The sequence below is a fragment of the Schistocerca gregaria genome, chromosome 7 (assembly GCF_023897955.1).
Source record: "Schistocerca gregaria isolate iqSchGreg1 chromosome 7, iqSchGreg1.2, whole genome shotgun sequence".
In the NCBI taxonomy this organism is placed as follows: domain Eukaryota; kingdom Metazoa; phylum Arthropoda; class Insecta; order Orthoptera; family Acrididae; genus Schistocerca; species Schistocerca gregaria.
In genome coordinates this window covers 544589047-544612758 of record NC_064926.1, presented here as the reverse complement: position 1 = coordinate 544612758, position 23712 = coordinate 544589047, and the positions used below count along the sequence as shown (strand labels likewise).

Here is a 23712-nt window from a genome sequence, read left to right as displayed (position 1 = left end):
TGTATGTTTGATTGGTCATTAATTCAAGCAAGAATATCGAAACAAACTATTTGAACCAGCGTGGGGGAAGTAAGACACACGTGACGGTAACACATGGGAATCCACTGGTACTCACAAAAACAGCTACCCGAAAAATACCAAATTTTTACGTAAAATGCGACTGAGGGCTATCAAAATCATTGTATGGGACTGCAAGAAACAACATTTGAATTACTCTCGATTCAGATATTATATGAACTGTTGCTAAACCACATGGTCAGAGCTTACAAAAAAAAAAAACAAGTTGAAACTGAACGAAAATTTCCACAAAAAGCGGTCTCAAATTTCTCCAAATCACTTTTATAAATCATTGGTACAATTTACAACACTCTAATGCCGTACGGGTCTTAGAACAGATTTTACACGCACTCTTGGTGAGCCGTATCTCTCCACTACACGACACAAAGAAACGACCAAAAATTCACAGAATAACTAATTGAAAATACTTTTGTCGCTTTCTAATCCCCTTAGCAAACATTTAACATGGCTAAACACATGCAAAACATTGAATTTCTACTCGTTAAGCTCTATTCCCGCAGAATGGTGCGAACATGTGCTCACACCCTCGTTTCAAAGAAACCTGTATGAAAACCAAACTTATTCTACAAAAACCACGGTTAAAACGCAACTTCATCAAACGTTCCCTCAACTGAACAAATTTCACCCGCAAATATTCACGAAGTAGAGTGCGGAACTGATGGCCAACACAATTACTCCTATCACCTGAATCATCAAAATAATCGTAATTAAACTGTCTTATAACACTTCCTTGACTACATCGACAGATTGAGAATCTTATCGGCGATGACATAACTCGTTTTGATACGTTTTTCATACCATACCCGCAACAGCTCCACAAAAACGTCTGCACTTCAGGTCAGCCAGTCTAACAGTGCCGAAAAAGTGGCAGACTTCCCGAGACAAAGTCTCTGTTCGAATTATAGGGAGGGGAACATCTCTTACTGGGTGTGACAACCTGCGACCCTCAAACTCTCAATTCCGTCGATCTTTTACGAAACCCTCAGGCAATCTCTTTGTTTTGCTTTGCCCATAGGTTTTGCTTTAGCAAGAGCACCACATTATAACTACCTTTGGTTAGTCCCTCAACTTTCTATATCCCATACATTCAAACTTCATGCAATCACACATTCATGGATGGGTACAGACAGGAAATGGGAAGTGTGACACATTAAAATGAAACACAAATGGGCCCATTCTCAAATCAAATGGCCATGTTTCATTAGTATTAAGTGGAGAAAATACTCCTTATAGCACGGAGTACCATGACAAACAATCAATCAATATAGTGACACTCAGATAACGTTGGCAAGCAAGGGTTAAATTCAGCGTACCATCTTTCTGGTACGACTATAAAAAAAAAAAAAAAAAAAAAAAAAACAGGCAGGAAACGTATAGCTGATTAAAGGCTATACATACGTGGTGCTTTTCGTATTATAGCTTGAGCATGCCATTTTAAGGCAGTTCTGAATTAGAGATTAATCAAAAGACCGTTGTTTTTTGTACGATTTGTTATAATTAAATGCCAGTTAGTGACGTATCTGAGGTTAAATTCTTCAGGAAATAGAAAGATACAGACTTCGTTAGACACAAGTTCGAACTGACATCTCTTGACTGTAATGAGGTGAATAGAGACGCGTATTGAGATCTGAAAAAATTCCACTGTGCGCCCTGCTTACTGCATAGAGCTTTTTTTTTTATTTATGTACCTGTGAAGATTCTGGGAATTTCTTATTAACTTGATATCGCCAAAACATTATGACCACAGCCTAACTCCACAATGAATGCGACTTGGTGGTGTTACGGACAAATCACGCAGAAAGGAAAGTATAAAATGGAGCAGAGAGTAATGGGGAACCATTCTAGCGGCGTTACAGGTGCAAAGAGGGAAATGCACCGACATAAGCGACTCAGGCAAGTTGCTATGGCTTGGCGCTTAAAAATGAGCGCCTCGAAAGAGGCGAAGTTGCCTGCTGTTCACCCACTACTGTCGTGGGCATCTGTGAATGAACAGTAAAACGTAAACACCGACGTGTAGACACGTAGGCACTCGGGAGTTGTCGATTGCACATTGCCCCTCACTGCAGCAGACGAGCGTATTTAGCTGGCACCCGTAAAAAAAATAAAAATAAAAAAATGAAAAGTAAATAACATGACGGTATGCAGCTAGACTTTTACAGCTCTGAAATGTAAGCATCCGTAACTACTCAAAGTCTAGCTTATGGAAAGATGGAAAAGTACTGACATGTTATATAGAAGATTAAGATGTATTAAAATCTAAAATCACGAAAAATACTTACTTTTCATTGAAATAAAAGTGTCAAGGCAAGCATGAACATGTCACTCGCGAGGAAGACTCACCACCAAGTGACCGGTAGCGCTGTAAGGCATGTAATTGGAGAACAACATATGTTGGCCATCGCTCCCGTATGGCTATCTGTCCTTGTTTCATCCTAATGATTTTTCTAACTGGTTAGTTCACTAACGAGGTTATACAAAACCACTCGTCAACCCTATGACGTCTAATAGTTGTTTTGAAAACTTTTTGGAGAGAAATAATTATAGTGAAATTTTTATTCACATATTGTTGAAAAATCTGTTATTAACAGACGAAGTTGGTATTGAGTAAGAAGTCGGCAATGATGTACGTGATAGAGTTATGGGCATTCGTTTTCTCAGACAGCAATGACAGAGTAACATTTTCGATACTTCATTTACTGTAAAAATGTGGCTTTTACTGACACAGTGTGGAAAGTCAAAGTTGGGTTTTATGTCCGCCTACGAATAATGCACTATGACTTGAGCAGGATAAAATGCAACTGCAACTGGAACATATGAACACAAGAACACCGTGTTAGGTGAACGTCTGAAAATATCTGGAGGAAATGGTCATACAACAAAAAGAGACAGACAAAACGGAAACATCTTCACAACTGTATGGTCATATGCGGGTCTTTGCCACACAAGAAATAAACAGCTGGTCCCAAATGGGCGGATGAACGGCGTGCCGAACACAGGAAGCTAATGAAAAACACGCGGCTTCTACAAAAGGAAAAGATAAGTGAATGAAAACGACTGTCATATTCCAGAAGAGATTTTCACTCTGCAGCGGAGTGTGCGCTGATATGAAACTTCCTGGGAGATTAAAACTATGTGCCGGACCGAGAACCGAACTCCGGACCTTTGCCTTTCGCGGGCAACTGCTCTACGAGGTACTGGCAGAAGTAATGCTGCGAGAACGGGGCGTGAGTCGTGCTTGGGTAGCTCAGTTGGTAGAGCACTTGCCGCGAAAGGCAAACGTCTCGAGTTCGAGTCTCGGTCCGGCACACAGTTTAAATCTGCCAGGAAGTTTCGACTGTCATAATAATCACCGTCGTCTTTGGATTATCAACAAAATAAAATCCATACCATAATTCCCGGTGTACAGTCTGGCGATTCGCGGCGACTGCACATATGAAATCCGAGTCGTTCGCCTGAGGCGGCGACAGGTGCTGTACCAACACCGGCTGCCCGCAGGACCCGTGTCCAGCCACCCGCAGCGGCTGTCCTGCAAGGGGGCACGAGCTGTGCTGCCGATTTACCAGTTCGTGGTCTGCCGGTCGACATCGCACGTTGTGCTCGTGCAGTTGAGAGCTGAGCCCACTCCTTCCAAGACTGTTTTTAAAGCGCGTTTCCTTTACACGCCAACGGTATAAGTTGGAGCAAGCGGAAAGGTAATTTATTTCATTTTCTTATCTATGAGTAAAAGCGAAATTTGGCAGAAACATTTCCGGGAGAGAGTTTGGCCTCGAGGCGGCAGACTTCAACCGCACTGAATTTTGCATATTTGAAAGACATGGGTATTGCTTAAAGCTTAGAAAATGGAGGGTCAGCTGTGAAGAGATCTAATATTAGCGGAATATTGTCCGCATTGGAATTAGAATGCGGAGGAAGACAGTGAAGCTAGGTGTAAACATTGGTGCCGCGTGTAGGGCTTCTGACCCCAGGGAAATGATGACAGGAATGTTTTTCTCGTGTCAAAGAGGAGCGTTCTGAGATGAATGATTTGCCACATTCAGAAAGACTTACGGGCTATGATTAAGAACGTTTCGACAGTTTAATCAATGATGGTTCGGGTCAGTACACCCAATGATCAACAGCAACCATTTGTTAGTAGTCTGTTTGTATGTTGGCAGCCCTGTAGACTGTGTTAATATCGCTGACAGCGCTCTACGCCCTCGGTCAGAGGTTCTGTGGTTGGGCGGACTAATAGTTAGCGAGTGGATCCGGAAGTGTATGAACATGGTTTTTCTTAGTGAAGACTCTGTGTTGGTAGGACATGCATTGTGAAGTGAGACGCAAGGAAATGGAGGATGACGTGTGTTTGATTCGTAATGTTTGGGCAGTGGAATTATTGACAACTATATAATTTTTGGAACTAGATATCAAATGAATAGGGTAAAATTTTCTAAATACATTGTTTGTTCTTCAACAAAATCTTTCTTTTGCTAATCATATGCTACTAGTAGTTAAGAGTCCATAGTAGTTAGAATCTTTTTATTTAACTGGCCGTAGTTGCTGCTTGCTGTAATTGCTGCAGTTCGTGTTATCAATATTTTCTGTGTGGTAAGTGACTTATGAAAAAGAATGAGTTATTCTTAGGATATTCGGCAATTCAGGGCCGTTCTGTTGTGTTAATTATTCTAAGTCATGTTGTCACTGTACAGCAGTCACATTACGTTGGTCTTTTGTACTGCGGGTAATAAACCAATAGGTTAAGTTTGAGATGTCTTTGTTAGGGAAAATTCTGTAGATCAGTGTTTAAATGATGAAAATAATTTAAAGACTTGAAACTTCCTGGCAGGTCAAATCTGTGTGCCGGACCGAGTCTCGAACTAAGGACCCCGAGTTCGAGTATCGGTCCGGCACACAGTTTTAATCTGCCAGAAAGGCTCATATCAGCGCGCACTCCACTGCAGAGTGAAAATTTCATTCTGGAATTAAAAGACGTAGTTGGTGGAACTAATTATTATTCATATTATTGTGGGTAATAAATCAATAGGTTAAGTTTGAGTCGTCTTTGTCAGGGAAAATTCTGTAAGTCAGTGTTTAAATGATAAACATAATTAAAGAATTAGTTGGAGACAGTGCTGCTATACAGTAATAACATGACTTACGATAATTAACCCAAAAGAATGACCCTGAATTGCAAGAAATCCTGACAATAATAAAAATCCAAAAAATATTAAATAAAAGAAATATGAAACTACCTCCAACTCTGTTAATTGCCTAAACTCATTTCAATCACGAATCCCGATAGTGCAAACCCCCTTATTTTTCATAAGTCACTAACCACACAAAAAATCTTCATAACACGAACTGCAGCAATTACAGCAAGTACCAACAGCGGCCAGCTTAATAAAAAGATTCTAACTACTGTAGCTTCTTAATTACAAGGAGGCATGTGGTTAGCAAAAAGCAAAATTTTGTTGAAGAGCAAATAATGTATTTAGAAAATTTTACCTTATTCATTTGACATCCAGTTCCAAAAATTGTATAGTTGTCAATAATTGCACTGCCCAAACATTACCAATCAAACATATCATCATTTCCTTGCGTCTCACTTTACAGTGCATGTCCTACCAACACAGAGTCTCCACTAAGAGAAAACACGTCCATACACTTCCCTATCCACTCGCTAACTGCTAGTCCGCTCAACCACAGAATTTCTTGCCGAGGGCGCAGAGCGCTGTCAGCGATATTAACACAGTCTACAGCGCTGCCAACATACAAACAGACTACTTACACATTCATTTTTCAATTAAGATTTGCATTCAATTGGTAAGGGGCAAATCTCGTGTGTCGGCGAGGAGCACGCTTTAATTCGAAGCAACAAAAGTCAAAGCGATGGTCATATATACATTTTTGCTTGAATGTCATCAGTTTTGTCCTCAAGCATTGCTACCCTACCTCGTTACATCATTACTGACGACAACGTATGATGGCTTGATGTTAACTTCATCATAAGAAATAAAACATCTCCTGAAGCAAAGGTCATTGAGTGTCCACAAATTAAAATGCCGCGCATGTGGCGGCAAGAAGAGGGTGTTGTGTGCTACAAACAACTTCCCAGAACTACCTATATGTGCATCGCAGCTGGTATTGACTGCTACAACTGAGACGCCTTTTAGTGCAGTGTAAGAGAAACGGTCAAGAAGTCTACAGGAAGGCTGTGTTCTGCTGATTTGCCAGAAACAACTACCCATAACCAAGGCTGGGGCGTTATCCCTCTCCTTACCCGTGCCATTGATATCGTGCTTTCAAATATTTACCTGTTTCGTTCCTTCTGGATCGAACATCCACAAAATTCTTTTCTGGACGGAAATGTGTTTCAAACTGAGTTTGACGATAACTTTTTGTTATTCCAAACGGGTACATTACAACGGCCTTAGAATCGAAAAACTACCCGATTGTTGTCACACTGCTGTAGATTATGTTAGAGAATATAATGTTGGTGATTGATTTTTCTCTGATGTTTATTTATCTGTGATGTTCAAGAAATTAACGACAAAACGATACAAAACATGCACTAAACTCATACAGATCAGTTATAGGTTACCAAGTAACTTCCTGACGAAAGATTCTTCTAATAAAATAAGCAGTTTCTGTAAGGAGAGCGAGTCCTAAACTTCACGAATTAGTAAGAGATTAGATACTTTTAAACTCAATATGTTCTGTGTCTATGTGAAGCCCTTTTGTCACACTGAAGGAGCATTTAGGGACAAGCACGTAAGACTGGGTATCTGGCGCTGAGAGGAGACGCAAAGAAACAAAATACAGTTAACAGTTTATTCAGTGAAACTCGTTAATCAATGGAGTGCTGTATTCCTGCATTACAAAAAATTAAAATTATTTCTGCGGAGACAGAAAAATGCTGCTCTTGCCGAATCTGCGATTATGTAATTTCATATGGCTTTCACGTTCGTATATATGAGTTCCTCCGAACACGCCATGAAGGCCCAACGGTACCGACCGGCCGCCGTGTCATCCTCAGGCCACAGCGTCACCGGATGCGTATATGGAGGGCCCTGTGGTAAGCACAACCGTATGTCAGTTTCCGAGACCGGAGCCGCTACTTCTCGACCAAGTAGCTCCTCACTTTGCCTCACAAGGACTGAGAGCATCCCGCATGCCAATAGCGCTCGGCAGACCGGATGGTCACACATTCAAGTGCCGGCCACGCCCGACAGCGCTTAACGTCTGCGGAAACCGGTGTTACCACTGGGTCAAGGCAGTTGGCACCATGTATGCAGTAATGAGTTGAGGAGCCAAGAGGACGTAAGGCGGAGAAGTTAAGATTCTTTTACTGATTTTCGGTTGTTAGCTTCTACATCAGCCAAAGTCGAGATAAAAGGCTGCGAAAATATACTTCCTCTCGTTGACTAGAACTTAATGCTAAGACAGTGCATGTTACGTGCATATTTGTTTCAGAAATAGAGTAGTAAAATTTTGGAAATGTCAGTAACGGTAATGAGTTTCACTTTGGAAGCGTTAAGGAGCGCCTCAGCTGTATCAGTGAAGAGCCATCCCGGAAGCCGGCACCAGTCGCAGCCTGCTACCTGCGGCACCAGTCGCAGCCTGGTACCTGGCGTCTTCCAAAGGCGCCGAAGAATTTTATTTCAATAGATGGGGTAATTATTGACCGAATTTAAAAATTTAAAATGCTGTAGCAATCTACTAATTAAGTGGTATTGTCTTATGTCACTAGTTTCACATAATAATACAAGAATTACGTCAGAAACTGTGTGTTTGTCTTGAGGGGACATAACTGATGGCGTGCTGGTATCCGGACAACATTCGTCCGGTAGCGACTTCCAACAAACTTTAAACATAATTTCAAATATATTATAAACTTTTTCTCGCTTACAGGTTTAAAATCAAATATTTAAGGGATTTACTCATTTGTAAAGTACACTAATGGCCACTAAAATTACTACACCAAGAAGAAATGGAGATGATAAACGGGTATTCATTGGAGAAATATCGAACATTTTCCGTATCCAGAAAGGCGCGTACACGACCTGCAGCATGCGGTCGTGCATTATCCTACTGAAATGAAGGGTTTCGGAGAGATCGAATGAAGGATAGAGCCACGGGTCCTAACACATCTGAAATGTAACGTCCATTGTTCAAAGTGCCGTCACTGCGAACAAGAGGTGACCGAGACGTGTAACCAATGGCATCGCATACCATCACGCCGGGTGATACGCCAGTATGACGATGACGAATACACGCTTCCAATGTGCGTTCACCCCGATGTCGCCAAACACGGATGCGACCATCATGATGCTGTAAACAGAACCTGCCGTTGGGATCCAGCACTGCGTTCCGTATTACCGTCCTGAACCCATCGATTCCATATTCTGCTAACAGTCTTTGGATCTCGACCAATGCGAGCAACAATGTCGCGATACGATAAACCGCAATCGCGATAGTCTACAATCTGACGTTTATCAAAGTCGGAAACGTGACGTTACGCATTTCTCCTCCTTACACGAGGTATCACAACGTTTGACGAGGCAATGCCCGTCAACTGCTGTTTGTGTATGAGAAATCGGTCGGAAACTTTCCTCATGTCAGCACGTTGTAGGTGTCGCCACCGGCGCTACCCTTGTGTGAATGCTCTGAAAAGCTAATCATTTGCCTATCACATCTTCTTCCTGTCGGTTAAATTTCGCGTCTGTAGCACGTCATGTTCGTGGTGTAGCAATTTTAATGGCAAATAGTGTTTTAGATGTTCGAAGCTGTTTTGTGCACGGGAGATCGATTATTGAAATCAGGAGTTTCCAGGTAGTATCGTATTAGAAGGAAAGCGGTCGCCTCTAGCAAGTCACACTGAAGCGAACGGCATAGGTCAAGAACATACTTGAAATCGAGCACATCTTGTCCATTTTTGCTTTTTGTGGAGTGCAAACATTTTATTGATTGCCAATATTGCAAGCAGTTTGAGATCTAATCAAAATCGGATACCGGAGTTGAAGTGGCCGTCCCGTGGCGTGCGTGACGCGATCCCGGGGACAGCGGCGGTGTGTGGTGCGTCGCGGTAGCGTCTGCCGCTTGTTTGCCGCGATGATTGAGCGCCGGCGCTCGGCGCTGTCGCTAATTAGCATAACGTTTGGCCAGCGCATTAGGCCGTTTATGGGTGGCGGCTTCGCTTTTGTTATTCGCGGCGGCAGTTATCTTTACTACTTCCGCGAGGCCGTAAACCGCGTCGCGGAGAAATATGGCGGCGTGGAATGTGTGTGTGTGTATGTGTGTGTGTGTGTGTGTGTGTGTGTGTGTGTGCAGAGACGGGGCGGTCGCGTGGCACCGCAATTAGGGGCTGGCGAGACAGCCGACAGCGCCACTCATCTGGGGACAGCCGGCGACGGCTTCTGTCCTGCGCTGGACGTGGGTCTGCATCCACAGGGCGTCGCAGCGCGTCGTTCGTGTTCCGCTCACGGGCTGCCTTACAAGCTACAACGTTCACGATAAACATTAGTCTTCTGCAAACACAGTAGCGCAGCTAATGCACTCGTCCGCGTGCCTAGTGCTTTGGGCAGGCACGAAACGACCGTTTTATTAACGCTCGGTTTCGGCAACGCCTGTAACTCAGCTGAACTTCTCAAACAGTGCGGTACTACGTCTCGATGAGTCGTCTGCAGGCCAGAGAAATCACCGTGGAAATATACGCATCCGAGAATCCCTCAGGTCTCACTCCTTGGTGCATTACTGTTCTCGCTGTGTACCGATGAAAGGTAGACTTAACACTTGACGCAACGGAACGATAAAAAACATTCAGCAACGTATTTCCAATGGTAGACGGCGTCGTCTGCTGACATATTCTTACAATACCTGGGCAAAAGAAACTTGCGCTTTGAATAAATAAAAATACAGATTGAGGAAAAAAAAATCGAGAACTAATAACCTGTACAGCGCAAAAGTTGGCTCTATTGACGGACAAATACACAGGTTTTTAGCGTTATTTGCTACTTAGAAAGTAAATTCAAAGAATAACATAAAAAAGCTCCATGTCTTGACTTCTGAATATTATTTCGTGCGATTGTACGTAGGCCTACATGTTTTCTATGTCAAATGAAACTAGCCACCTGTCAGATGTTTTGAAATCTTTGCACGACACTTTTTCTATTGTTTCACTTCTCAGTACAGGGGAAAATTTGCTTTACAGACTTTGTCAAGAACCTCCGGAATGAATTTTGCTTTGGCCATCAACAAACTCTATCGCTGCTAGCTCCGCCATACTGACCTGTTATTCGAGATCATTTGTTCAGGTGCTGAGGTTTAGGAACTGATGAAATTGTGAAGCTAATAATTCTGCATAGATTTTTGTCGTCATTGATCTTTCCATAATAAATTTTACAGGCAGTCAGATGTGAGCCATGTCGCGCCAGTCTCTTGGATGTCCATTATCGATCCTTCGATGATCTTTGCTTGCCTTGTCGTTTCCCGCATTCGCGGGGCGAGTGGCGTTGACGTTTGCTCGGGCCACCTGCTGAGACGCCGTTAGGTACGAGGTGGGAAGCAACCACGTATATGTTGAGTTGGTTGTACGCGGTCTGCCGGCTCAGCATGGAGGATGTGTGTTGGATGCCTGCCTGTCTGCTCTCCTGATTTTGCTCGCCGTGCCTTGCGAACGCCTACCTTGGGTTGCTGCCTGGTGTATCCTACACGAGCCATACCGGACATCCGGCAGAAGTTAAGCAGCCTTGTGTTTCTTTTAAAGAAAAGACGCAAATGTCTAAGAATTTTTGTAACCAATTTTGATGGCCTCTTGAGTGTGACTTTAGCGTTTACACTGCCTTTGGGGAGAGCTAATTCTTTTAAATTTAAATAGTTGGGGTTTCCTGTCCTTTATAATCTTTTGGCGGTGTTATTTGAAAAATTAGTAGAAGCCGACCTCGGGGAAGATCAGTTTGGATTCCGTAGAAATGTTGGAACACGTGAGGCAATACTGTCCCTACGACTTATCTTAGAAGCTAGATTAAGGAAGGGCAAACCTAAGTTTCTAGCATTTGTAGACTTAGAGAAAGCTTTTGACAATGTTGATTGGAATACTCTCTTTCAAATTTTGAAGGTAGCAGGGGTAAAATACAGGGAGCGAAAGGCTATTTACAATTTGTACAGAAACCAGATGGCAGTTATAAGAGTCGAGAGACATGAAAGGGAAGCAGTGGTTGGGAAGGGAGTGAGACAGGGTTGTAGTCTCCCCCCGATGTTATTCAATCTGTATATTGAGCAAACAGTGAAGGAAACAAAAGAAAAATTCGGAGTAGGTATTAAAATCCATGGAGAAGAAATAAAAATGTTGAGGTTCGCCGATGACATCGTAATTCTGTCAGAGACAGCAAAGGACTTGGAAGAGCAGTTGAACGGAATGGATAGTGTCTTGAAAGGAGGATATAAGATGAACATCAACAAAAGCAAAACAAGGATAATGGAATGTAGTCGAATAAAGTCCGGTGATGCTGAGGGCATTAGATTAGGAATGAGACACTTAAAGTAGTAAAGGAGTTTTGCTATTTGGGGAGCAAAATAACTGATGATGGTCGAAGTAGAGAGGATATAAAATGTAGACTGGCAATGGCAAGGAAAGCATTGCTGAAGAAGAGAAATTTATCAACATCGAGTATAGATTTAAGTGTCAGGAAGTCATTTCTGAAAGTATTTGTATGGAGTGTAGACATGTATGGAAGTGAAACAAGGACGATAAATAGTTTGGACAAGAAGAGAACAGAAGCTTTCGAAATGTGGTGCTACTGAAGAATGCTGAAGATTAGATGGGTAGATCACATAACTAATGAGGAAGTATTGAATAGGATTGGGGAGAAGAGAAGTTTGTGGCACAACTGGCACTGGGAGATGAAGAAGCTTGCACAGGATAGAGTAGCATGGAGAGGTGCATCAAACCAGTCTCAGGACTGAAGACAACAACAACAAATTTGAATTTTCTCTTTGTGGTTCCTTCCTTGAGCTTGTTTAAATGTTTACTTGTGTAGCAGGAAGCGACTCTTGGTTAAAACTCAGAGAAGGTGTTTGGTGTTACTGCCGCCTCCGGCATTCGTCTTTTCAATTAAGTGTTGTCATCCCTTCGAGCGACCTGGTGTCACTCTTCGTTAATTAATGCTGGTTAATGTGTACTCAATATTGAATTGGCCATTTGAATTAATATTTTGGAGCGCAGTATATCACTAAGGCAACCTCAATGTATACCACCTTGTGCCCCGTGGCACGAGTTAGCTCCACTAGCGGTTTTACTGATGCGCTCCCTTCAAAAACTTGTCTTGTATAAGTTTGCCACAAAGATGAGCTTTAGTGTGACTTTAGTGCTAGTCAGTTAATGGAGTCTTCATTTTGGCTTGGCTTCCACTGAAGAGTTTGAGTGGAGCGTAGTATGTTTGATTTGTTAATCATTTAATTACTCTAAGTTTGTTTATTTAATGGGGACCAAGACATTTAAAGACTGTTGGTATTAACTCCCCTAGTTGATGGCCTACTACTTATTCAGTGGCAAGGCTGTTGATTAGTTGGTTACTGTGAGTTCAAATTCACGCTATTTATTTGTTGCCGGAATTGTTAAAGTGTCTGTGTCGTGATTCAATCACTAGCTACGTGTTTGAGCTAAATTGATATAAACTTTACATTGCCTCCTTAAAATTTGTTGCCAACAGAAGCCCTTAAGGGAACTAAGGTTTGTCAATGCTCATGTTAACCTTTACTGGGAACAATATTTCATGTAGTTAAATTTTGTCTTGAAATGTTTGTTTCTCTGATGTAATAAACGAGTGATAAAAGAAAAAAGAAAAGGGGCCTGGTCCTTCCTGTTGTGCCAGGTTTGTAACACGAATCAAGATGGTCTAACCAGGGGTATTGTGTCGCGGGGCTTCTCGCTGACAGCTGTTTGGAACACAATTATTTTGCCCGTGCCTTTGCTGCTTCCGCTAATATCTGTTTTTACAGACGTCATGTGGATGACATTTGCATGTTGTTTGACAGTGATGAGAGTGACGTAGCACTCTTGATGGAAGAGTTCGGTGACCTCCACGACAAAATAACCTTTATGCACGGAGTTATGAACAGCGGGGGGATCCTAAACTTCCTCGATTTGAAACTTTGCCTCGCTACCAACGTAATCAAATTCGATATTCACCGTAAGCCTTCCACAAGCGGTTCTGTCATTCACGACACTTCCTGTCATCTCCATAAATATACAGTGGGTTACTTCAGGGCCGTGATGCCTCTTATTACTGAAACTCCACTTACGCCAAAATCAATTAATAGGGAACTGGATAATTTAAAATATGGCCACAGTCCTTCCAGCGTTGACAAGTTGTGTATGCCCACAGTCTTTCAACGCAGGATTATAGGGGCGATAATTTCCCGTTTCTAGGTTACGTGTCGTACAGAATCGCCAAACTCTTTTGTGATCATAATGTAAATGTGATGTTCACCAGCTCTAATAAAATTCGGCATCAGTACGTCCTTAATGAACCACCCCATACAGATATGTACGCTGCTTCTGGAGAAAATAAGCTTGCGTCTAACGAGTGAAATGTGACTTTCATCGACCAAACGGGGAGCATCTTTAAAAATAGATTCCAAGAACATTCGCTGACAAGGAGCGGGCAGGTGAAACACAGTTCCGCCTTCGTTGTGCGTCTCAAATCTGGTGGCTGTCAGCCGCAGCACGCACACTCGGAACTTTATGATTTTACACCGCGCTTGTGGAAGAAACTGAAATCGTTAAGCACTCGTGCACTACGAAGGATGTCGTACTCAGCGATAAATTGCCCAGTAATTACGAGGGCGGCATTCAGTTCTGCAGTAGCTTTTGCAGCTGTCTTTTTAGTCTGCGTCACGAACCTCTTCAACGACCGTCCGTCATGGTCACTCAAGACACACTCTAGTTGGCGTGTCAGCCAGTGTGGCCGAGCGGTTCTAGGCGCTTCAGTCTGGAACCGCGCGCCCGTTGCGGTCGCAGGTTCTAATCCTGCCTAGGAAAATGCACGACCGCAAGTTGCAGGTCCTGTACGGGCCTTTCTGGATAGAGAAAATGTTCGACTGCTGCCCTGGCCAGCACATTCTCCAGATCTCTCACCAATTAAAAACGTCTGGTCAATGGTGGGCGGGCAACTGGTTCGTCACAATACACCAGTCACTACTCTTGACGAACTGTGGTATTGTGTTGAAGCTGTATGGGCAGCTGTAGCTGTTCACGCCATCCAAGCTCTGTTTGACTCAATGCCCAGGCGTATCAAGTCCGTCATTACGGCCAGAGGTGGTTTGTTCTGGGTACTGATTTCGCAGGATCTGTGCACCCAAACTGCGTGAAAATGTAATACACAGACGTCCCAGTCTATACTCGGCAGGTTAAAGTCGCCTTGTAACACCATAGATCTAATGCTGTACTGATTTATTTTGCCTAGTGTTATATCGTTGAGCTTCTGCAAATGTGTTTGACTGAATCGATAACACAAAATTGTATACTCCTTTCTTTGTAAAAGCTTTGATGTCTTTTAGGGTGTAGGAAGTGTAATCTCTGTAATATGTACAATATGAGCATATTATATGTTTTGTCTTTGTCACATAATCTCTTTGGTTATCTTTAAAATTAAATAATTTTATTTAAATAATTTTGTGTAGAACTACCAATATTTGCGAATGTTCTGTTTTATTTAAAATGTTTGTTTGATGATATGTAAACTGCTGATCTTCGCTTAGGGTCCTTAGTTATTTTGTATGTCAAAAGGTGTTGCGGTTCCCCTCGGGAACGGAAGTGTGTAGCGCGCGCAAATTGTGGTTAGCCTAGGTAGAAAAGGTGGAACAAAGAGTCAGTCGGGGACGAGCTACCAAACTATCAACTGCTCATGTAAAAGTTGTGTATTGTGTTGGTTCTGCGAGAGGCTTTTCCCGACGCCTTCCAATGCCTCGGATGGATGGATGGATAAAGGGCTGGAACTATCCTGGAGTTGGTATCTATCATCGCCACCAAGATGTGACAGACTCCAGCAATTCTACCGGCAAATCCACCTACCAATATGCAGACGCCACCACATTGCGCAATCACTGCAATGGAACACTATAGTAATGTACACTGAAGGATCAGCTCATAGGATGTTATAGTGTACCCAAATATAAGGTAAAAAGATTGACTAAACTCTTGTACCTACCGTGCTTTATCCTCAATCACATATCCACTTAGGGTCCCTCCCACGCCTAAGTGTTTACCAAGTGTCCTTTATTGAAGGCATATAAAATTAATATGGCAATCGAGTGTGCTAAAATTAATATTGTTTGTTGAAAGGCTCTTACAAATATCTCAAATTTGTGTATCACTGCAGTAAAAGTTCAGAACTGCAACGGTTGAGAGTTGTATGATCATGCTTCCTAAGTACTTGTTTCTCTAGTGTAGTGAAAGTGTGTTTAGTTTGCTCTGCTACAGTGGTCAAGATTAAGGACCTTCTCCATTGACACAATGCACAAAGTTAATTGCTATTCAAGTCAAATTCTCTACAATATTGGAATCCTCTTGTGTATGAAAAGTGCATTTTAATGGCGTAACAGGACCAACAGTTTGTCTATTGTGCTCATGCTAGATAACGATTAATAGAAAGACCACTATTAATGAAAACAATAATTTCTTTATTCAAAAGACAGTGAGAAGGAACCTGTTAGTGAATTCCATTTAATTTTTGTTGTGGTTGGCAGGAGAGCCAACACCGTGTTACTAGAGGAGGCCGAAAGGCACGGGATTTAGCTCACGCAGGCTGGCGTGAGGTCTGGAACAGGACAAGGAAATTATAATTTAGAAATAACGGACGTAGCTGGTGGAATACTTAACTTTAATCCATTAATGACGAAAGTCGCTCTTGACATTACATGATTCACAGTATCAATAGTAACTGATATTGGCGCCTTGCTAGGTCGTAGCAAATAACGTAGCTGAAGGCTATGCTAACTATCGTCTCGGCAAATGAGAGCGTATTTTGTCAGTGAACCATCGCTAGCAAAGTCGGCTGTACAACTGGAGGCGAGTGCTAGGAAGTCTCTCTAGACCTGCCGTGTGGCGGCGTTCGGTCTGCAATCACTGATAGTGGCGACACGCGGGTCCGACGTATACTACCGGACCGCGGCCGATTTAAAGGTTACCACCTAGCAAGTGTGGTGTCTGGCGGTGACACCACAATTTTCATTCTAACTAGAAAGGTGTTTAGTAATGAAAGACTTAATCTATGCACCGTAACTAAATTTGCTCTGGAGCATATCCATATTTCATGTCAGATAGGAATTTGTTTGAAAAGTAATATTAAACCTATGTCCAATTTACGATTCTACAGTGGATATTAATAGTAACGTTATTGAGACCATTCAGTTTGACTAAGTCCTCATGGTAATAGGGTGTTTTGTTATCTGTTATATTTTTGCAAATAGTTTGTTCTAATCTGTTAGGTCCAATCTTAACGTGAACATACTGTATTCAGGTTCCAGAGCTCATTGCACTCTCGAGTGACAAAAGTATAGACTGTGTTTGCCCATTGAAGTTACTTATTTTCAGTTCTTGAATAAGAATGTTACTCATTCTCTAGCCTAATTAGGCTGGCGACCGGTTTCTTTATTCTTTAAACAGTGTAGATAGGTAAAACATTGTTTATTACTGTTTAAATATTTACATAATTTTGACTTTCACTTCCGATAAGCCACCTCCGTTAGGTACAACACGGTCAACATAACAAAATTCCTCTCAGAGGATAACACTGCTCTATACCATGACTGCTTTAACAAGATAGTTTCATTATTCGATCTGCCTCCAACGTTAAGGTTATGGTATAGCAGTAGCGGACTTTAGTGTTGTTGTTGTGGTCTTCAGTCATGAGACTGGTTTCATGCAGCAATCCATGCTGCTCTATCCTGTGCAAGCTTCATCTCCCAGTACCTACTCTAACCTACATCCTTCTGAATCTGCTTAGTGTATTCATCCCTCTACAATTTTTACCCTCCACGCTGTCTTCCAGTACTAAATTGGTGATTCCTTGATGCCTCAGAACATGTCGTACCAACCGATCCCTTCTTCTAGTCAAGTTGTGCCACAAACTCCTCTTCTTCCCAATCCTATTTAATACCTCCTCATTAGTTATGTGATCTACCCGTCTAATCTTCAGCATTATTCTGTAGCACCACATTTCGAAAGCTTCTATTCTCTTCTTGTCCAAACTATTTATCGTCCACGTTTCATTTCCATACATGACTACATTCCATACAAATACTTTCAGAAACGACTTTCTGACACTTAAATCTATACTCGATGTTAGCAAATTCCTCTTTTCAGAAATGTTTTCCTTGCCATTGCCACTCTACATTTTATATCTTCTCTACTTCGACCATCATCAGCTCTTTTGCTGTCAAATAACAAAACTCCTTTACTACTTTGTCTCATTTCCTAATCTAATTCCCTCAGCATCACCCGGCTTAATTAGACTACATTCCATTACCCTCGTTTTGCTTTTGTTGATCATCTTATACCCCCCTTTCAAGACACTGTTCATTCCGTTCAACTGCTCTTCCAAGTCCTTTGCTGTCTCTGACAGAATTACAATGTCATCAAGGAACCTCAAAGTTTTTATGTCTGCTCCGTGGATTTTAATACCTACTCCGAATTTTTCTTTTGTTTCCTTTACTGCTTGCTCAATATACAGATTGAATAACATCGGGGAGAGGGTACAACCCTGTCTCACTCCCTTCCCACCTACTGCTTCCCTTTCATGTCCCTCGAATCTTATAACTGCCAAAATACTTTGTTGGCTGCGGTGAACACTCTCCTTCCTGCGGAGTCTAGTCTATCTTCTCGATACACTTCCCTTGACTCGCTAAATATTGGGTTTCAGTCAGTTCTCGGGTCCAAGATTATTTTGACCGCAACAACTCTGCTGGAGGCAATAAATTCGGGAACAGGCGTAGCTTCCCCCTCGATATATCTCTGTTGTCTTTGTTCTAGTCAACAGCGGACCGGTGTTTGTCAGATTGTCAACACTACCCAGTTTTCCTCGTCTCTACATTTATTTTCCTTCTTTTATTTCATCTGTTAACCTTACTCTGTTCTTTCTCGCTCTGACAAATCTGCTTCTTCCCCATCTTTGATTATTTTCTTGCTTCCACCGCACAATTCTGTTACATGTCAATCAGGTTTATAAAAACTGTAACGAGAAAACTACTCGCGCGGTGTCAATCAGGCAGACATTTATAATATAGCATATATTCATTACTATAGGATGTAACAGAAAGCTAAATTTCGAGAAGATAATTCCTCGCACGTAGCCGAAGAAAATATATAATACGGACATGTATCTTGAAACGCTTTATTTAGATGTAAGAGCTCAGTCTCCACAACTCTTAAACACATTCATCATGGAATATACACCGGAAAAGCACGCATCAGCACAATGTGAAAACTTTCCTAAATGCCCACCGCCGGAGACGTGGAGGCAATTCAGTCAGGCTGAACGCCTCAGACACACTGTCCAGCGAGTGCAGGAAGGTGGAGGTTCCCTGCTGTTTTGCACTGGCATTATGTGGGGCCGACGTACGCCGCTGCTGGTCATGTAAGGTGCCGTAAGGGCTGTACTATATTGAATGCCATCCTCCGACCGATAGTGCAACCACATCGGCAGCATATTGGCGAGGCATTCGTCTTCATGAACGACACTTAGCGCCATCTTGTGAATGACTTCCTTCAGCATAACGACATCGCTCAACTAGAGTAGCCGGCATGTTCTCCAGACATGAACCCTATCAAACATTCCTTGGATAGGTTGAAAAAGGGCTGTTTTTGGACGACGTGACCCACCAACCACTCTGAGGGATGTACGCCGAATCGGCGTTGAGGAAGGGGACAATCTGGACCAACAGTGCCTTAATGAACTTTCAGATAGTACGCCACGACAAATACAGGCATGCATCAACGCAAGAGGACGTGCTACTGGGTATTAGAGGTACCGGCGTGTACAGCAATCTGGACCACCACCTCTGAAGGTCTCGCTGTATGGTGGTACAACATACAATGTGTGGCTTTCATTAGCAATAAAAAGGGCGGAAAGAAGTTTATGTTGATCTCAATGTCAGTTTTCTGTACTGGTTCCAGAACTCTCGGAACCGAGGTGACGCGAAACTTTTCTTGATGTGTGTATTTCACAGCCTTTCACAACTGTTTATTAGAGAGGCGCGCGCAGCAAAACTGGCGTGCTTACTTCGTGTCGTTAGTGTTGGCGAAGCCTCTTTGCCGTTCGTGATGGGATAAAATTACCGAGAGGAGAATGGCTGAGGAGCAATTAAGACGCTCAAAACGAAAATCGGTCAAATCCCTACTCTCCACCCCACAGTGGGAAGAAGATTACTTTTTCGATTCAAACACAAACCAGCCGTCAGTGCCTGTGCTGTAATGCTATTTTATTGGCGTGGAAGAAGTAAGCTGTGAAGCAAAATTCATGAAAAATTCGTGATAACGTTGTATACTGAGGAAATGATGCCCAAACTTCTCGAGCTACAACAGAAAAGACAGAACGAAGAAAGTTCGTATAGATATTTCTCATTTCTTAAAAATGTTTCTATAATTTATATAGAATCGTGTTAGCAAATTTTATCGTGCAAATACATGACGAAAAAGTTTATACTGTACCAGGACTCTTATCCAGCCATTATAGTCCCTGGTATCCATTCACGAATGGTGATAACTATGGTTTCATTCACAAATAACAAACTTGAAATGGCATGTGGTAAATTTTTGAGTTGCATGAGGATCCGAACCCAGCGCTTCGTCGGATTGCTAACCAAGCACAATCAGAAGTTAAGACATCGAATATTTTCAGCACGGTACTGTACATCTGATAATTACATGACAACATTAGTGAACATCATTCAGACTATTTAATTCAAATACCAAGCAAATCTCATGTGAGTTCAACAGGATAGTTTGTGTCTCTCCAGGTAGTAATTCCACTACCACAGTGCTGCCAAGCGTCTTCTACAATGTTGCCAAGTCCCACCCATCTCGCAGCAGGAAGAATAAAGCCAATACGTTTTTTGAGTGGGCTAGTAATTGAGCAGCAAGACTTACACTTCAAAACTTCAGAGACGCAGCGGAAGCAGCCGCTCCTATCATAACTGACATTATTTCATTTTTGTTTTAGTCTCTAGGTTATCAGAATATTCAATTGACAATTATCGAGGAGTAATAGTTTCAACAGAATGGTAAATTAAGTGAAGAGTCGAATGACAGGAAGTTTTCAAATTTTATAAAAGTAGCGTGAAGTGGCATCTACACACAGCGATGTACACCAACAGGGGTAGTCTTCAGGCGTTATTTACCCGCTGCTTACAGAAAAAAGACGTGTTCAAAGTTCGTGATATTTAGGGGCTCTCTTTGGTCAGTTCATTATTTAGCTTTAAAGAAATGTCCAGATTCCTTTTTCCAGTCTCACGTTTTACAAATGTCCAAATAATTCTTATCTTGTTGCAGGAGGAACTTTTTCTTCCAGAGAAACAAATTCTAACACACTCGTAATTTTGCTTACCTTACTTCGCATAACATTCTGATTAATTGCAATCTCGCTGTGTATGGACAAACGGCATCAACTGCAGCCGTTCCGGTTCCCACGACTCTTTTTGTAAATTGCATGAGAGAAAGACACGTTATATGAAAAGGAAAGTGACTTAACCATAGTTTCACAATAGACAAGCCCGAAACATTTAAACTGAAATCTTCTCTTAATATTACCTTGTTACGTTTAGAAGGTAAAAAGTTTAATAATGCGTCACGTTGTTTCATAAACAACCCGAAATGACCCACTCCAGCCTAGTATATTGGTGTCTATTACTGTTAACTTCCTATGAATTTTGAATCCCTACTTCGACAGGACAAGCTTTAAAATGCTAATCATTGCAGAATGTCAGAGTATCATTGTTTTTATATTTATGAAATGATGGTATGGCATTGTTGGCCGGGAGGCCCCTTGCGGGTAAGTTCGGCCGCCGTATTGCAAGTCCTTTTTAGTTGACGCCACTTCGGCGACTCGCTAGTCAATGATGATAAACACACAACACCCAGTCATCACGAGGCAGAGAAAATCCCTAGCCCCGTCGGGAATCGAACCCAGGACCGCGTGCGCGGGAAGCGAGAACTCTACCGCAAGACCACGAGCTGCGGACAATCCTTTCCAATGGAATCCTGCTGCGACTTCTCGGAATGGTTCGTGCGCGCTGATGCCAACGTAAGAGCCCTTAGCCGTGTGAGGAAAGCGAAACGGAAACCTGTGCGGAAATGAAACGAGGGCGATAAAGACGACAGACAAGAAGAGGACAGAAGCTGTCTAGCTTCGTGTGACAGAACATTGCTGGAAAAGGGGTGTGGCTAGATCGGGCAACTAATAACAAGGTACTGCCTCGGACTGGGGAGAAAAAGAAATTTATGGCACGATTATCTCGGACATAATGCTGCCTCCGTGCCAGCGAGCGTGGATCCCGAAAAACTATTGTGACAAATCCTGCTCACGTTTTCTCACATGAAATCCCGAAAACCTTGGACCTACTTCAGCCATCTACGTGCGTACATTCACAGCTAACTGCTCGGTAGAGTGTTCGCAAAACGACATTCAACCCATTTCTCTACCGTTCCACTCTCGAACAGTACTCTTTCCATGTGAGCTCTGATTTCTCTTGTTTTATTATGCGGTCATTTCTCCCTATGTAGGTGGGTGTCAACAAAGTATTAGGCGTTCGGAGGAAAACGTTAGTGATTGAAATGTTGCGAAAGGTCCAGGACAGTGTGTTCTGACCGTTGCTGCTCGTGTGGTGTGTTTAAAAGCAGCACAGATGTACAGTCAGATGTTGATAACGTTTCAAATTGGTATGAAAATTGGCACCTTGCTTCAAATGTTCAGAAATGTAACATTGTGCACTTCATAAAAACGAAAAACATGGTATCCTGCGACAATATCAAAGAGTCACAGCTGGAATCGGTCAGCCCATACATATACATGGTAGGGATCTGAAATCGAACGGTCAGATAGGTTCCGTTGCGCGTAAGGCGTGTGTCAGACTTCTGTTGAATAGTAGGATACTAAGAATATGCAATGAGTTAATAAAGGAGTCTCCTTACAGAGCGGTAGCGACACCTATTCTAGAACACTGTGCATGAGTGTGAGACCTGTACCTTATAACACTAACAGAGAATATTGAATGCATGCCAAGAAGGGCAGCACGAGTGTCGCAAATTGGTCACGAAGACGCTGAAAAACTACATTTGCAACAATTGAAGATGAAGCAAACTGTCCCGTGAAATGCTTCTTACGAAAGGCATCTTGGGGTGAAGTACAACCTCGAGACTAAGTACAGCTCTCGCAGAGGGGTGTGGGCAATCACCCTTCCCGGGTTCTATAGGTAAATGGAACGGAAAAGATTTTTAACACGTGGTACAGTGGAGAAGTGCATCCTGCCACGTTCTCCACGGTGGTTTGGAGAGAAGAGGGAGGTCGCTAGGACACTCTTTGAGGCACGCGTGAATAGTCAATTCCGCATTGGGGGTAAGGGCGGGGCAGGTAAAAACTGCAGAGAGAGAGAGAGAGAGAGAGAGAGAGAGAGAGAGAGAGAGAGAGCGCAAAACCGACTGTACACACCTGCCTCTCGGAGAGCCCCAGGTTGGCCGCCAGCTCGGCCTTGCGGCGGATGGTGATGTAGCGGCTGTAGTGGAACTCCTTCTCCAGCTCCAGGCGCTGGTGGTCGCTGTACACCACCCGGTACTTGTCCTTGGTCCGCGTCTTGCCTGCGGGACAGAGCGCGCGCCGTTAACACAGCGAAGGCAACGATTCTGAGCGATAAACACTTGGTGCAGCCTCCAGAAAGGAAAGGGAGACTAGCACAAATACAACTCCATATAACTCAGTGGTGTTAAATGTTGTCAATCGTAGCACATTGGCATAGCCCTCTTGTGTTATTTATGCCGCACAAGCAGTATACAGTGGCACTAACTAGTCAAATATTCTTATACAGTCCTAGACCGGACGACATGCTTTTGTAGTATAACAGATGTATCCATCTGAAGCGGGACATGATTTTGTCGAAACAGTTAATGGCAAAAAAGCAGAGTTTATTATTATTATTATTATTATTATTTGCGGCTGGTTGCATTCTCCGCCAACAGACCTTAACTCAATAACAACCATGGAGTTGAACAAGATCCAGCACGGATAAAAAACTTATCAACTAAGACAAGTTGCAGGAGCAGTATTGGCTTCCACGTACCTACATGTAAGATGTATCTCCACAGAAATTGCACCGTGGGTAACATTATCCCTTCCAGAGATACGAATTTTCAGTTTGCGAGTTCTGAAGTATTGCAACGCACTTTATAAAACATTTGTATTGACAAATTAGCAATGACTTGACGCTAGCTTGGAGCATGTACATGGAGTGCGTGGGGACAAGCGTTTGGGCACACGCGCATTTCTTGACTTGCGTCTGCGGCAGCGCTTGAGTCGCGAGGCGTCGTGTAGACGTGTCTGCTTACACAATTCCCACAACGAGCCAGCAGCTTACTCTGTTACATGGCTGTAAGCTGATATAGCGTCACAC

General features: G+C 42.7%; 1 protein-coding gene across 2 annotated transcripts in view; it reads right to left on the bottom strand.

Annotated features, from left to right (window-relative positions):
- The window catches only part of LOC126281326 (homeobox protein CHOX-CAD), a 312230-nt gene that overhangs the window by 18704 nt on the left and 269814 nt on the right, over window positions 1-23712 (bottom strand). For both annotated transcript variants that reach the window (XM_049980183.1, XM_049980182.1), the window contains one exon: window positions 22758-22903. In XM_049980183.1, coding sequence (XP_049836140.1) covers window positions 22758-22903 — 146 coding nt within the window. The remainder of the gene's footprint in view (window positions 1-22757; window positions 22904-23712) is intronic.